Below are 17187 nucleotides of genomic sequence, written 5' to 3'. Positions count from 1 at the left end.
GGGATCGGGGATTTACAAGGAAGCGGTAGGGATATATACAGCAAAGGGATTAATTAGGTTAGGCTACCAAGGACCAATTATAGCTTTCTCTCAAAGTCTAAATTCACCCACGTACAGTGCTATATTTAACTGTGCAGTTATTGTAACATTGAAGGTAGTTCCTTGTTCATCGACTAACACAGAACCTTATAGACTTGCCCCCCGCCCCCCCCCCCCCCCTTATGTTGTCACACACACACACACACACACACACACACACACACACACACACACACACACACAAACACACACATACACAGATCAAGCCTGACGTCAACAACCCCTGCCATGGCCTTAAGACGTGCACATGCCTCCTGCTCACACTCCCTCACGCTCCAACCTACGGTCTTAACCCACTAGTTAACCTGCATGACGAGGAGATGGGCTTCCCATTGTCTACTCCTACAGGTAGTACAGGAATTACGCCCACTAGCAGCAGTACCAAGAAGCAGACTGAACCAAATAAGGCAGTAGACATGAGCTTCACCATCGAGGAGAGGGGCAAGCCCAACACACTGGACTACAGGGTGTTTTTCAGTGAGTGACCAGCTCTTTCAATACATCACTGTATAGTTTGGTATATATATATATGGAGCTAAAGACATTAGACTGTAGCTGCGTCTAGCTCGGTACGTAGTGAACTAGCTTAGTGGTGGTAGCTATACAGCTTGACATGTACACACTACAGTCTGGCTCTCATGCTACAATATAGGCATCTACAGTATGTCCGTATGTGAGTCGATGAGTTCCGTGTTGGCGTAAGTCCCCCACATTACTGTTCATTAATAATCAGGTCGTTTGAAGTTACTGGAATGTCTTTGTACAGTACTATGCTTCTGATATACTGTGCATTCATCGCTGTCTCTCTACACAGGAAACACTGAGGGAAAATACGTCTCTCCATTCCATGACATACCAATTTATGCAGATGAAGCTCAGGTATGTGTGTTGTTGTGTGTGTTGTTGTGTGTGTGTGTGTGTGTGTGTGTGTGTGTGTGTGTGTGTGTGTGTGTGTGTGTGTGTGTGTGTGTGTGTGTGTGTGTGTGTGTGTGTGTGTGTGTGTGTGTGTGTGTGTGTGTGTGTGTGTGTGTGTGTGAGAGAGAGAGAGAGAGAGAGATTAATCAACAATCATTATTTAATTGTGTTTTTCAATAGAAATTTGGCGATATCTAAAACATTGGTGTTAACCTTGACCATTTCCACCAACAGAACATCTTCCACCATGATGTTGTTGAGTTAACTCTGACTATTTCCTCCAACAGAACATCTTCCATGATGTTGTTGAGTTAACTCTGACTATTTCCTCCAACAGAACATCTTCCATGATGTTGTTGAGTTAACTCTGACTATTTCCTCCAACAGAACATCTTCCATGATGTTGTTGAGTTAACTCTGACTATTTCCACCAACAGAACATCTTCCATGATGTTGTTGAGTTAACTCTGACTATTTCCTCCAACAGAACATCTTCCATGCTGTTGTTGAGGTGCCCAGATGGACCAATGCAAAGATGGAGGTTTGTTTCAGTACTTGTCTTTGTAGTCGTATGATCCTTTGTTTGCTCAATGTATGAACCTTTGAAAGAAGCTCTGGTGAGACAGAAGTGAAGAACTCGTTTCACTCCACAATAATTAGCAGTATGGTTTTATGCTTATTGTTTGTTCAGTATTCTATTGCAAACACGTAGTAAACAGGTACAAAGTCATCAGTCACTTAATATTTCCATTCGTTGTTTGATGTGAATGTTGTGTTATTTCTCTCAGATTGCCACCAAAGACCCTCTAAATCCATTGAAACAAGACATCAAAAAGGGGAACCTTCGTTATGTGGCCAACGTGTTTCCACACAAAGGATACATCTGGAATTATGGAGCCATCCCTCAGGCACGTTAACCAGGGCTGTACTATCTCTCCCTAGAATAGAAACATTTCGGTTAAATGCATTGAAAGTTTATAAAATGACAGTATAAAAGAAAACACAAATGTTCCCTTTCTAGCATGAGAATTGTTCTATGAATGATTTCTGAAGCATCTATACGTGTTATGAATGATTTCTGAAGCATCTATAGGGGTTTATGAATGATTTCTGTTGCATCTTTAGGGTTTATGAAGGATTTATGAAGCATCTATAGGATTTATGAATGATTTATGAAGCATCTATAGGATTTATGAATGATTTATGAAGCATCTATAGGATTTATGAATGATTTATGAAGCATCTATAGGATTTATGAATGATTTATGAACCATCTTTAGGGTTTATGAATGATTTATGAAGCATCTATAGGATTTATGAATGATTTATGAAGCATCTATAGGATTTATGAATGATTTATGAAGCATCTATAGGATTTATGAATGATTTATGAAGCATCTATAGGATTTATGAATGATTTATGAAGCATCTATAGGATTTATGAATGTTCTGTAATGCCTTTATAAGTTGTCATTTATTTAAAATAGAACCGGGTTATCAATCACTGTTCTCTCATCTTTATTTATATATCAGACATGGGAGGACCCAGGCCATAAAGACAGAGATACAGGATGCTGTGGTGACAATGACCCTATTGACATCTGCGACATCGGATACAAGGTACTGTGCTACAACTTTATTGAACGTAGGAAACGTTCTGTTGTTATTCAATGTGTGTTTTCTGCTTGTCAAAGGAACATGGTTGTGTGAATGTACTATCTTAATTCATAGTCTTCTAATTTAATGTTGTCAATCTCGTTCTCTCTCTCTCTCTCTCTCTCTCTCTCTCTCTCTCTCTCTCTCTCTCTCTCTCTCTCTCTCTCTCTCTCTCTCTCTCTCTCTCTCTCTCTCTCTCTCTCTCTCTCTCTCTCTCTCTCTCTTTCTCTCTCTCTCTCTTTCTTTCTCTCTTTCTTTCTCTCTCTCTTTCTCTCTCGCTCTCTTTCGTTCTTTCTTTCTCCTTCTCTCTCTCTCTCTCCTTCTTCTCTTGTTGTGATTTTGAGGTGTGCTCTCGTGGAGAGGTGATTAAAGTCAAAGTACTGGGCACTCTGGCTCTAATCGACGAAGGAGAAACAGACTGGAAAGTCATCGTCATCAACATGGAGGATCCCGAGGCCAACAACTTTAACAGTATGAGGACATCTAATACATATTCAGAATATATGGTGTTTTAAGAGGCCCTTCAATAGACTAGCATCCTATCCAGAATGATGTGCTCATACGTCAAGCTGCCTCACGCTACAGAAACAGGAGCAGGTGTCAGTATGTAGTGAGTTGATGGGCCATTCTGGCTTGGACATGGTTACTTACTTTCTTTCAGAGACCTTAAGACGCTGATGGAATGTCTGTCTGATATCTGATCAACAGTTACACAGTAGTGGGTGTTTAAATGTGTTTGTGGCTAACCATGGAATTACACATCTTCTTCTTCTTGTGATCAATGCAGATATTGATGACGTAAGAAGACTCAAGCCTGGGTATCTGGAAGCTACATTTGAGTGGTTCAAAAAATATAAAGTTCCTGATGGAAAACCTGAGAACCAGTTTGCATTTAACGGGGAGTTCAAGGACAGGGTAAAAATACAGTTTTCACCTGTTTGTACTGCACAGAAAACCTACAAGAGCAAGACCAAATAACAAGACATTGATATTGATGTCAGTTACTATTTGATTCTTCATCTAAATCAGGGATGTCAAACATATGGCCCGCAGGCCGAAGGGGGTACAATCCGGCTCGCGAGGGGGTCCAATCCAGCCCACGGGTGGTATGAGTAAAAGAAACATGTGTAAGAAAACAAACCCAATATACTTTAAAATGACTCAAACCAAATAGAAACGGTGTAGTAGTGATACAGTCATAGAGTTTCCTGTGTCCAGCTGATAATAATCACCCCAATGAAAACTAGACAGTCAGGAAGCATAGAAAATTCCTCACACTGTGGTTAGAGGAACACTTTTGGCTAATTTTGACGGCGTGGAAATATAACCGATTTTCAATGCGGCCCTCCGGACAAAAAACAATGCTTTGACATCCCTGCTCTAAATCATTCATAGGACAGGCTATTTATACACTCAATCACACACAGTAGAATAGAACAGTGCATTACAGTGTAAGTACACATTGTTACTCTTTTTTATTGAAATGTGGAACATACCAAGGGTGGAACACAATTCCAATAGTGCTTTACTTTTGATAAGCCCTGGTCAAAAGAAGTGCACTATAAAGGGGCTATGGTGCCATTTGAGACACAACATACTTTCTGCTCAGTACAGAGAGTAGTACAGTCATGGACAAAAGTTTTGAGAATAACACAAATATGAATTTTCACAAAGTCTGCTGCCTCAGTTTGTATGATGGCAATTTGCATATACTCCAGAATGTTATAAAAAGTGATCAGATGAATTGCAATTAATTGCAAAGTCCCTCTTTGCCATGCAAATGAACTGAATCCTCAAAAAACATTTCCACTGCATTTCAGCCCTGTCACAAAAGGACCAGCTGACATCATGTCAGTGATTCTCTCATTAACACAGGTGTGAGTGTTGACGAGGACAAGGCTGGAGATCACTCTGTCATGCTGATTGAGTTCGAATAACAGACTGGAAGCTTCAAATGGAGGGTGGTGCTTGGAATCATTGTTCTTCCTCGGTCAACCATGGTTACCTGCAAGGAAACACGTGCCGTCATCATTGCTTTGCACAAAAAGGGCTTCACAGGCAAGGATATTGCTGCCAGTAAGATTGCACCTAAATCAACCATTTATCGGATCATCAAGAACTTCAAGGAGAGCGATGCAATTGTTGTGAAGAAGGCTTCAGGGCGCCCAAGAAAGTCCAGCAAGCGCAAGAACCGTCTCCTAAAGTTGATTCACCTGTGGGATCGGGGCACCACCAGTACAGAGCTTGCTCAGGAATGGCAGCAGGCAGGTGTGAGTGTATCTGCACGCACAGTGAGGTGAAGACTTTTGGAGGATGGCCTGGTGTCAAGAAGGTCAGCAAAGAAGCCACTTCTCTCCAGGAAAAACATCAGAGACAGACTGATATTCTGCAAAAGATACAGGGATTGGACTGCTGAGGACTGGGGTGAAGTCATTTTCTCTGATGAATCCCCTTTACGATTGTTTGGGGCATCCGGAGAAAAACTTGTCCGGAGAAGACAAGGTGAGCGCTACCATCAGTCCTGTGTCATGCCAACAGTAAAGCATCCTGAGACCATTCATGTGTGGGGTTGCTTCTCGGCCAAGGGAGTGGGCTCACTCACAATTTTACCTAAGAACACAGCCATGAATAAAGAATGGTAACAACACATCCTCCGAGAGCAACTTCTCCCAACCATCCAGGAACAGTTTGGTGACGAACAATGCCTTTCCAGCATGATGGAGCACCTTGCCATAAGGCAAAAGTGATAACTAAGTGGCTCGAGGAACAAAACATCAATATTTTGGGTCCATGGCCAGGAAACTCCCCAGACCGTAATCCCATTGAGAACTTGTGGTCAATCCTCAAGAGGCGGGTGGACAAACAAAAACCCACAAATTCTGACAAACTCCAAGCATTGATTATCCAAGAATGGGCTGCCATCAGTCAGGATGTGGCCCAGAAGTTAATTGACAGCATGCCAGGGCGGATTGCAGAGGTCTTGAAAAAGAAGGGTCAACACTGCAAATATTGACTCTTTGCATCAACATGTAATTGTCAATAAAAGCTTTTGACACTTATGAAATGCTTGTAATTATACTTCAGTATTCCATAGTAACATCTGACAAAAAATATCTAAAGACACTGAAGCAGCAAACTTTGTGAAAATTTATATTTGTGTCATTCTCAACACTTTTGGCCACGACTGTATATTGGAGGTTTATGCAGTTTGTATTTTCTTAAGCATGCAGGGAATCATTTGACATGATTTTTTCCAGGACTTTGCTCTGAAGACAGTCAAGGAAACTCATGAGTTTTGGAAGGCGCTGCTCTCCAAAAAGACCAATGCTGGAGAACTGAACTGGTGAGACTGAGATATAGATTTACAATCTCTGTGTAATATGGCCATCTGTTCAATAGGCTGTCAGTGATGCGGATACATTGCTACAAAGACAAGTAAAAAGAAACAACGATAAAGAAATATAAGACGTTTTAGTTCAGTCAATGACTTGTTTTTACTAAAATAGTTTTATTTGTGTTTTTACAGAGGCATCTCTTTCTTCTCAACTAAAACAGTTATATTTGTGATTTTACAGAGGCATCTCTTTCTTCTCAACTAAAACAGTTATATTTGTGTTTTTCTCCCATCTTCTGTTTCTTGGAACACTGATCCAGTACCAACACCTGTGTCACAGACAGTCCATTCTGCTGTTCCACTACTGATGCTAAGGCTGTTGTTGATGCCGTGAGTTCCTTTCACTTATCATACTATTTGGCTTATCATGCTAAAACAGCTTAGCTGTAATATTAATGTGTGCTTGATAAATAATATTGATACTAATGATATTGTCTTGTAGGCATGTGCTTTTGGCCCTGAAGACCCTATTCCAAGTGCAGGTGTGTAATTCTGTTGTTAGTTAATTCCATTGGTATGTGCTTTGACGTGAAATGTATCTTATTTAAATTCAATACACCTGTGATTTATTTACAAAATATCTCTATACGCTATCTATATATCTATATATTCAACTTTGTTGGATTTCACACTTACAATGGAACATTTTCTACTTCTTTTCTCAGTTGACAAATGGTTCTACGTCTAAGTGAACTGACCCAGAAAGAAGAGCCTTCAGATTGGACCAAAAGGCTTTCTCACCCGAACAGAAGAATATACTTGAAAATGACAGAAAACGTGTGTAGTATAATTACAGTTTCCCATTTTTAGTATAAATTGTGATTGATGCTTGTCCTCTTAACATGACAAGTACTCAACCAAGTAAGTCTGCTCTTTATGTTTAATATATTTCTCAAATGTGTAACAATATGACCTTTATAGTCCATCTAAACCTCTGCACTTGCATCATGTTGTTTGATACTGAAATTGGAAAATTGTCATAAATCTTCAAATAAATACCATCACCACATCCCCCGCCTCCTGTTCTGAACACGGTCTTTACTAGTATCTAGTGGTCCTGTATCACAACGCAAACCTTATAGCAGACAGAAGAAAAGCTGTTTAAACAGGTGTGTTGAATGTGAAGACTAAAAATGGTTTCCCTGAAGTTGGCTCTTACCGGAAATCACAGCATGAAAATAACTGCTGAAGAATCACTCATCCAACAGTCCTCCACTACCAAGAGGAAAAGATGGGAGCTACTGGATGCAATGTCTAAATATAATGCCTATGATATAATGCAGAGGATTTGAGGTATTTTAATGGAAAGGTAGGTGAAAGGTGAACGCCATAAGCCTATTACAATATGCTCCCGCACAGCAGGCGGCACTAGTGCGCCACTAGGGTGGTTAGGTAGTTCCCGAAGTCACGTCGAAGAACAATACAATCAGCTGTTCGTTTATCCAATCCACAAAAAACATCTAACCAAGCTGTCATTGTCGACAGGGAGAGGTAAGCTTTGGCAGGTTTATTAAAAATATTCAGTCATTTATATAGTTGCATAACGTTACTTGTGTTCCGTCATACATTTACTTCGAAAGGGAGAGCTGTCTGTCTGTCTAAGAGTCCTTAGTCCACATGAGGCCAGGATTTTAGCTAAGCTGATAGCCACGTAGCCGAGCTAGCAAGCTAAGTTAGCGATCAGCTGGTGCTAACTAGCATGCTAGGATAAGAAAATACTTGTATTGTTGTTGATAAACCTAAAGCTGGCTAGCAGCAGTAGCAAGTGCATTTGTGTAAAGAGAGCCTGTAGCTATCAATATAGTCATGATGCAATGTCAAAATACTGCTGATCCAGTGAGACAAGTTGATCCCATTTTGACAAGTTGTCAGTGTGCTAGCTAGCTAACTTCCCGATTGTCTTCTTTCTCAGGCAAAGACCAGTGAAATGTCATTCCTCTTTGATTGGATCTACAGAGGCTTTAGTGGTGTGCTACAGTTTTTAGGTAATCTCTGATTTCTGATTTCACGTCAATGACTTCAAATGTATTATCAGCAGGGTGGGTCTGCTGTCCCAAAAAACGTCGCAAATAACAAGGATGCCAACAAACAACGCATACAAAGTAGCATGATCAATTCACCTAGCTAACTAGCTGCCAAATTGGCATCAACTCACCACGTAGCTTATTCTTAATGTTTGTCCATAGGCTACCAGAGTGAGGACAGACATTTTTTCTGAATAAACGTGGTGAGTGAAAAACTTAACAAAAACGTATCTTATTCTGCCGCTATACAACTTTGTATGCGTTGCTTGTTGGCATCCTTGTTATTTGCGAAGTTTCTGGAACAGATTCCTGTTGGAACGTTACGAAAATGAAACCCAACCCTTATCAGTATAATACTGCATGTCACAATGAGTGGTGTGTGTGTGTGTTTACAACTCAAAAGTTTAATGAACTTGTCAATGTACTTTCCCAGGGTTGTACAAAAAATCTGGAAAGTTGGTTTTCCTGGGGTTGGATAATGCTGGTAAAACAACCCTTCTGCATATGCTGAAAGATGATAGACTTGGACAGCATGTGCCCACGTTGCATCCAAGTAAGCAGCATCATTTCGAAGTACATTATTGTTTTAAGTCCAATAACGGCAGTGAACACATAAGTGATTTTTTTAAATGTGTTTTGTTTCTCCCTGAAGCATCGGAAGAGTTGACGATAGCTGGAATGACATTCACCACGTTTGATCTGGGCGGTCACGTACAAGGTAAGACTTAGGGCTAACTAAGTTGGACACTGCGTCTTTCAAGGGTTTGGTCAGCATCTAAGTGTAACCGATGTGAAATGGCTAGCTAGTTAGTGGGGTGCGCGCTAATAGCGTTTCAATCGGTGACGTCACTCGCTCTGAGACCTTAAAGTAGTTGTTCCCCTTGCTCTGCAAGGGCCACGGTTTTTGTGGAGCGATGGGTAACGATGCTTCGAGGGTGGCTGTTGTCGATGTGTGCAGAGGGTCCTTGGTTCGAGCCCAGGTAGGGGCGAGGATAGGGCCGGAAGCTATACTGTTACATTGACACATTACATCATGTCTTTCTAGGGTTTGGTCAGCATCTTGACACATTACATTGTCTTTCTAGGGTTTGGTCAGCGTCTTCACATTACATTGTCTTCCTAGGGTTTGGTCAGCGTCTTCACATTACATTGTCTTTCTAGGGTTTGGTCAGCATCTTGACACATTACATTGTCTTTCTAGGGTTTGGTCAGCGTCTTCACATTACATTGTCTTCCTAGGGTTTGGTCAGCGTCTTGACACATTACATTGTCTTTCTAGGGTTTGGTCAGCATCTTGACACATTACATTGTCTTTCTAGGGTTTGGTCAGTGTCTTGACACATTACATTGTCTTTCTAGGGTTTGGTCAGCGTCTTGATACATTTTTATTTTATTTATTTTTATTTATTTTACCGTTATTTTACCTGGTAAGTTGACTGAGAACACGTTCTCATTTGCAGCAACGACCTGGGGAATAGTTACAGGGGAGAGGAGGGGGATGAATGAGCCAATTGTAAACATTACATCATGTGCTACATCTTCTGTCTCTTTCACAGCTAGAAGAGTTTGGAAGAACTACCTGCCGGCTATCAATGGAGTTGTCTTTCTGGTTGACTGTGCTGACCATGACCGCCTTACAGAATCTAAGATCGAACTTGATGTAAGTCACTTCCACTGCACACAATGGGCCTAATTTATCAACATTTGTTATGAAAAATGCATACACAAAACCCACGCGTTGAGGCAGCCCAGTTGAGGCAGCCCAGTTGAGGCAGCCCAGTTGAGGCAGCCCAGTTGAGGCAGCCCAGTTGAGGCAGCCCAGTTGAGGCAGCCCAGTTGAGGCAGCCCAGTTGAGGCAGCCCAGTTGAGGCAGCCCAGTTGAGGCAGCCCAGTTGAGGCAGCCCAGTTGAGGCAGCCCAGTTGAGGCAGCCCAGTTGAGGCAGCCCAGTTGAGGCAGCCCAGTTGAGGCAGCCCAGTTGAGACAAACAACAAACAGTCTCACTGTCCCATCGGTCTCATTGCTGAACCTCTTTCGTGTGTGTGTGTGTGTGTGTGTGTGTGTGTGTGTGTGTGTGTGTGTGTGTGTGTGTGTGTTCAGGCTCTGTTAGCAGATGAGACCATCCTCTCTGTGCCTGTGCTAGTCCTGGGTAACAAGATAGACCGTCCTGAAGCCATCAGTGAGGGGGGACTGAGGGAGGCATTCGTTCTCGATGGTCAATGCACTGGAAAGGTAAGCATAGAGATAGATATAGCCTATGGAATTTGTATCAATGGGCAGCATTATAAAAAAATGTTTAAGTCCATTTCAGATGAGTGTGTAACACAACTAACGTGTGTGTGTCTGAATGAATGATGTTTGTGTCTGAATGAATGATGTTTGTGTCTGAATGATGTTTGTGTCTGAATGAATGATGTTTGTGTCTGAATGATGTTTGTGTCTGAATGATGTTTGTGTCTGAATGATGTTTGTGTCTGAATGATGTTTGTGTCTGAATGATGTGTGTGTCTGAATGATGTGTGTGTCTGAATGATGTGTGTGTCTGAATGATGTGTGTGTGTCTGAATGATGTGTGTGTGTCTGAATGATGTGTGTGTGTCTGAATGATGTGTGTGTGTCTGAATGATGTGTGTGTGTCTGAATGATGTGTGTGTGTCTGAATGATGTGTGTGTGTCTGAATGATGTGTGTGTGTCTGAATGATGTGTGTGTGTGTGTGTGGTGTGTCTGAATGATGTGTGTGTGTGTGTGTGGTGTGTCTGAATGATGTGTGTGGTGTGTCTGAATGATGTGTGTGTGTGTGTGTGGTGTGTCTGAATGATGTGTGTGTGTGTGTGTGGTGTGTCTGAATGATGTGTGTGGTGTGTCTGAATGATGTGTGTGTGTGTCTGAATGATGTGTGTGTGTGTCTGAATGATGTGTGTGTGTGTCTGAATGATGTGTGTGTGTGTCTGAATGATGTGTGTGTGTGTCTGAATGATGTTTGTGTCTGAATGATGTGTGTGTGTGTCTGAATGATGTGTGTGTGGTACAGTATTCATGTTCTTTAGATATGCTGTAGAAAATGTTAGTGGCACTCCAGTCTATTTTCACCTCATTTCTCACCTGATTTACTTAACAAAAGCCACAATAGGTGGTCCAGGTACAGTGCCATTTGGAAGGTATTCAGACCCCTCAACTTTTTCCACACTTTGTTTTACGTTACAGCCTTTCCTCATCGAGCTACACACAATACCACATAATGACAAAAGCAAAAACAGGTTTTTAGAAATGTGCACCCAAAACATTTTTTTACCCCGGAAATATAACATTTACATAAGTATTCAGACCCTTTACCAGTACTTTGTTGAAGCACTTTTGGCAGCGATTACAGCCTCGAGTCTTCTTGGGTATGACGTTACAAGCTTGGCACACCTGTATTTGGGGAGGTTCTCCCATTCTTCTCTGCAGATCCTTTCATCTCTGTCAGGTTGGATGGGGTGCGTCGCTGCACAGCTATTTTCAGGTCTCTCCAGATATGTATGATCGGGTTCAAGTCCAGGCTCTGGCAGGGCCACTCAAGGACATTCAGAGACTTGTCCCGAAGCCCCTCCTGCGTTGTCTTGGCTGTGTGCTTAGGGTCGTTGTCCTGTTGAAGGTGAACCTTCAACCCAGTCTGAGGTCCTGAGCAGGTTTTAATCAAGGATCTCTCTACTTTGCTACGTTCATCTTTCCCTCGATCCTGACTAGTCTCAGGATCATCCCCACAGCATGATGCTGCCACCACCATGCTTCACCATAGGGATGGTGCCAGTTTTCCTCCAGACGTGAAACTTGGCATTCAGGCCAAAGAGTTAAATCTTGGTTTCATCAGATCAGAGAATCTTGTTTCTCATGGTTTAAGAGTCTTTAGGTGCCTTTTGGCAAACTCAAAGCGGGCTGTCATGTGCCTTTTACTGAGGAGTGGCTTCCTTCTGGCCATTCTACCATAAAGGCCTGATTGGTGGAGTGCTGCAGAGATGGTTGTCCTTCTGGAAGGTTCTCCCATCTCCACAGAGGAACTCTGGAGCTCATTCAGAGTGACCATTGAGTTCTTGGTCATCTCCCTGACCAAGGCCCTTCTCCCCTGATCGCTCGGCCAGCTCTAGGAAGAGTCTTGGTGGTTCCAAACTTCCACTTAAGAATGATGGTTGTCACTGTGTTCTTGGGGACCTTCAATGCTGCAGACATTTGTTGGTACCCTTCCCCAGATCTGTGCCTCTACACAATCCTGTCTCGTAGCTTAATTCCTTTGACCTCATGGCTTGGTTTTTGCTCTGACTTGCACTGCCAACTGTGGGACCTTATATAGACAGGTGGGTGCCTTTCCAAATCATGTCCAATCAATTGAATTTACCACATGCGGACTCCAATCAAGTTGTAGAAACATCTCAAGGATGATCAATGGAAACAGGATGCACCTGAGCTCAATTTCGAGTCTCATAACAAAGGGTCTGAATACTTATGTAAATAAGTTAATAAATGTTTTAATATATTTTTTTATAAATTTGCAAAAATGTTTTAACCTGTTTTTGCTTTATTATGCAGTGTTGTGTGTAGGTTGATGAGGAAAACAAATAATTGAATACATTTTAGAATAAGGCTGTATTCTAACAATGTGGAAAAAGTCAAGGGGTCTGAATACTTTCTGAATGCTCTGTATGACATGGCACACGTGGGTAAAACATTCTTATTCTTTTTTTAACCTTAAGTGTGTGTACATTACTATATTTATACTTGGGATAATGTTCTTCAGCAGAAAAAGTAAAGTTGCTGCAGTGGTCTTTAACAGCTTGATCCTGTTGTTCTTCTCCAGGGTAACGTGTCGTTGAAGGATCTGCAGGCACGACCTCTGGAGGTCTTCATGTGCAGTGTGCTGAAGAAGCAGGGCTATGGAGATGGCTTTAGGTGGCTGGCGCAATACATCGACTGACATCTAGGCAGCGCTTCTGTTGCTAAACGGACTCCATCTTTCTGGGGGGGAATGAAGAAGATAAGCTATCAAATGAAATGGGCATTATCGTCAACCCCCCCCCCCCCCCCCCACCCCATGTGGAAAGATGTGAAGCTCCAATCCGCTTTCTGATTGAGTACATCTGTCAATTTCAGCATTAATCGGTCAGTTTTAAAGGTTTCTATCTATGCAAACTTTTAAAAGTGGTTCATGGTCACGATTCAAGATGGGCTCGCGTGTAATAAATACTAAGTCCATTAATTATAACGTCAACCCGTTCTCTGGCATGTAATTAGAGTATCCCGATTCTATCCCAACTGATTTGATCATATCTGCAATTCAAGCTACAATATAGGGCAGATGATGTGTAACAATGTATAACCTTTATAAGGTATACTGTGAACTTTTAAAATTATTTCTGAAAAAATGATGGACCAAGTAGTTTTTAAATGAAATAAGATTATAAATGATAAGGATATTTATGTGAATGGTGGCAGTACAATGCTTGTTGCGTGTACATAGCAGTCCTACCTAGAATAAGATGTTCTTATCACTAAGAGGACATGAAAGAGAATAGACTGAGCATGATTATTCCGACAGACCGCGTTCTAATGCACCGACTAGAACGGTGTAAAATGTTATCTAAAGTTTAGGGGCCGAGTCCATTTGACCTGATTCTGTTTCTATACATGGCGTGTATCCCAGATGGCAGCATATTGACTATATAATGCACTACTTCAGAGAACCCATACTTTCTATGCCCCACCCTGGTGAAAAGTAGTGCACTAAATAGGGAATAGGGTGCCAACCCTGGTCAAAAGTAGTGCACTAAATAGGGAAAAGGGTTGACATTTGGTACGTATCCAGGGGGTTTGAGATCAATTGTAATTGTCCATGCAGCTATTGCCTTCAATGCACTCAGCCAAAGACGTATGCAAACTATTTTGCAAGTGACTTTGGGATGTTTACATATAATAGACCTGGGGGGAGGGGTTATAGTGGTGATGTAATGTTCGTCCTACTACAGTTTAATGAATGGTTATAGTGCCATGATATGCAGGTACATTGTAACAGGCCAGAACAAGAGACCGCCATTGCCATCATTCCATGGTATGCAGCAATAAAGCGGAATGACCATCAGTGGCCACTGCAATGCTAATCTTAACAAAAAGGCTATGCTACTCTACTAACACAGCTCTGGCAGAGGTTTCGTTAAAAAAATATAAATTATTGGTCCCTATTCAATCAGGTCTAGTTTAAAAATCCATATATTGGGTCCTTTTCAATCAAGTCTGGTTTAAAAATAGATGTATTTGGGCAGTATTTGATCAAGGCTGGTTTTTAAAAAATCCACTTGCATTCTTGGAGTGACGTACTACTCAAGGAAACACCAGATAGCCTGGGCACCAGCTTGAATAGGGCTCTTGGTCCTTGCCCTGTCCTGGTTGCAGACCTGGGTCATGTTCATTTGGCACCAAACGGATGAAAATGGACTGAAACGGCACTTGGACAATGGAAAACACTCATTTTCGTTTTCAGTTGCAATTTAAATGAAAAAATATGTTTTCCGTTGCGAACCCTAAAATGAACACGTCCCAGATATTTCTAGGCCTACTAGTAAATCTTCTTTGTTATTCTAAGCCTCTGTCATTTGCAACATTTCTTATTATCTTGATGTCAATTTAATTTTAATCTGAAATGGCCATCAGTGACATATTTTAGTTGATTATTTATTATCAGAATGTGAACTAATGGGAACCGGTACTTCCAGCCATGTAGGCTATTACTGCCTTATAGTTTAAATAGAGGGGAATGTTTCGGCAGTCTGATTCAGCCTTTTGATGATCTAATTGTCACTTCCTGTCTGCTGTGTAGTTCATTTTATTGAAATGATTTCTAATGTCCACGATGTGAAGTATTGGCTGTGTGATTCAGACAAATCTATGGTTGAAATGCTGCAGGTACTTCTTGACTATCAGTCCGATGATATGAGAGTACATCTGGAGCTCTGAATCTCTGGGAATAACAGCCTTTATATCAGCCAGTGTTGGGCTCAGTTCCAATTCAATTCAGGAACTAAACTCATATTCACATTTTATTCTCAAAGCTTTTTTAATGAGGAAAAATTGAATTGGAATATTAGTTTCCTACCTGAATTGAAATGGAACTGACCCCCAACGCTGTATATCAGTATTTAACTATTGAGTACCATTAACGTTTCTGTATTCACTGTAAATAATGTAAAATGGAGATGGTTTCTTTCTTTGTACAATTCACTATCCTGGAGCTGACAACACACGCAGGCTGTATCCCAAATAGCACCCTATTCCCTACATAGTGCACTGTTTTTGACTAAAGCCCTATTGACCCTGGTCCAATGTAGTGCACTATAAAGTATAGGTTGCCATTTGGCACATAGACATTATTACTGGATGTACTTATGATAACTCAGATCATTTTAATGTGAGAAATTCCATAAATATTTTTAACAATCAATCCTCACTTGTCATGTTTTGTTTTAAGGCTGTAGATAAAATTGCAAATGCTACAAATCCACATGTGATAATAAAGTATGTTTGAGATGAGCAGTATTTGCAAATACTGTATAAATACGCCATTAACTCAAAATATAATCTTCGGTGCAGGGCTGTTATCATGCAACTTCCAAAGAGGGCATCATAGCATATCTCTACCCACTCTGGGTGATGTAGCTCAGTCTCCTTTAGGTTTATATCAGAGTATTGTGGGTGATGTAGCTCAGTCTCCTTTAGGTTGTATATCAGAGTATTGTTGGTGATGTAGCTCGGTCTCCTTTAGGTTTATATCAGAGTATTGTGGGTGATGTAGCTCAGTCTCCTTTAGGTTTATATCAGAGTATTGTGGGTGATGTAGCTCAGTCTCCTTTAGGTTTATATCAGAGTATTGTTGGTGATGTAGCTCAGTCTCCTTTAGGTTTATATCAGAGTATTGTGGGTGATGTAGCTCAGTCTCCTTTAGGTTTATATCAGAGTATTGTGGGTGATGTAGCTCAGTCTCCTTTAGGTTGTATATCAGAGTATTGTGGGTGATGTAGCTCAGTCTCCTTTAGGTTGTATATCAGAGTATTGTGGGTGATGTAGCTCAGTCTCCTTTAAGTTTATATCAGAGTATTGTGGGTGATGTAGCTCAGTCTCCTTTAGGTTGTATATCAGAGTATTGTGGGTGATGTAGCTCGGTCTCCTTTAGGTGTATATCAGAGTATTGTTGGTGATGTAGCTCAGTCTCCTTTAGGTTTATATCAGAGTTTTGTTGGTGCTGCAGCTTAGTTGCGTCCCAAATGGCACCCTATTTTTTATTAAAGTGAACCCTATGGGCCCTGGTCAAAAGTAGTGGACCATAAAGGCAATAGGGTGGCCATTTGAGATGCAGACAAAGATGGCAAATCGCACTTTGAGCCTGTAGGCATTCATTATTTATCTGCTTCCAGAGTGGTGTCCTCTTCTGCCTGTCGCGCCACAAGGACAACAGTGGCTCAGCTTCTGCCGGGTCGTGCCTTTAAATTTCCCAGAGGGGAGAAATCATGTGTTAAAGGGTGCAGCGACAGTTTATTTGGCTATCACCTGTGTCTTCAGCACCCAGATACTTTTCTGTTTAGACCACTGAGCTAGGGTCGAGACCACTGAGCTAGGGTCGGGTGCTAGGGTTGAGACCACTGAGCTAGGGTCGGGAGCTAGGGTTGAGACCACTGAGCTAGGGTCGGGACCACTGAGCTAGGGTCGAGAGCACTGAGCTAGGGTCGGGACCACTGAGCGCACTGAGCTAGGGTAGGGGCAACTGAGCTAGGGTCGGGACCACTGAGCTATGGTCGGGACCACTGAGCTAGGGTCGGGACCACTGAGCTAGGGTCGAGAGCACTGAGCTAGGGTCGAGAGCACTGAGCTAGTGTCGGGACCACTGAGCTAGGGTCGGGACCACTGAGCTAGGGTCGAGAGCACTGAGCTAGGGTCGGGACCACTGAGCTATGGTCGGGACCACTGAGCTAGGGTCGGGACCACTGACCTAGGGTCGAGACCACTGAGCTATGACCGGGACCACTGAGCTAGGGTCGAGACCACTGAGCTAGGGTCGAGACCACTGAGCTAGGGTCGAGA

The 17187-nt window shown here is 42.0% G+C and overlaps 2 protein-coding genes across 3 annotated transcripts; both read left to right on the top strand.

Annotated features, from left to right (window-relative positions):
• Positions 1-346: 346 nt before the first annotated feature.
• ppa1a (inorganic pyrophosphatase 1a) lies at positions 347-7073 on the top strand. Its single transcript, XM_055936960.1, is given in 12 exon segments — positions 347-363; positions 365-576; positions 914-978; positions 1502-1555; positions 1803-1922; positions 2548-2634; positions 3015-3141; positions 3458-3585; positions 5928-6013; positions 6325-6394; positions 6507-6546; positions 6730-7073. Coding segments are annotated over 12 exon segments (1029 nt in total). The 3' UTR covers positions 6753-7073.
• A 376-nt stretch (positions 7074-7449) lies between these two features.
• Positions 7450-15553, top strand: sar1aa (secretion associated, Ras related GTPase 1Aa). 2 transcript variants are annotated; one of them, XM_055936958.1, is made up of 7 exons: positions 7450-7555; positions 7977-8049; positions 8522-8641; positions 8741-8806; positions 9645-9748; positions 10187-10318; positions 12920-15553. In XM_055936958.1, exons 2-7 carry the CDS (start codon positions 7992-7994, stop codon positions 13034-13036), a joined length of 597 nt encoding a protein of 198 aa, XP_055792933.1. In that variant the 5' UTR covers positions 7450-7555; positions 7977-7991; the 3' UTR covers positions 13037-15553. The 2 variants fall into 2 exon arrangements, with proteins under 2 accessions (XP_055792933.1, XP_055792934.1); XM_055936959.1 differs by having other exon boundaries at positions 7458-7560.
• The last annotated feature ends 1634 nt before the right edge of the window (positions 15554-17187 follow it).

The sequence above is a fragment of the Salvelinus fontinalis genome, chromosome 1, assembly GCF_029448725.1.
Source record: "Salvelinus fontinalis isolate EN_2023a chromosome 1, ASM2944872v1, whole genome shotgun sequence".
Classification (NCBI taxonomy): Eukaryota; Metazoa; Chordata; class Actinopteri; order Salmoniformes; family Salmonidae; genus Salvelinus; species Salvelinus fontinalis.
The sequence above is the reverse complement of the archived record's forward strand: the minus strand, read 5'-3'. Positions and strand labels throughout refer to the sequence as shown.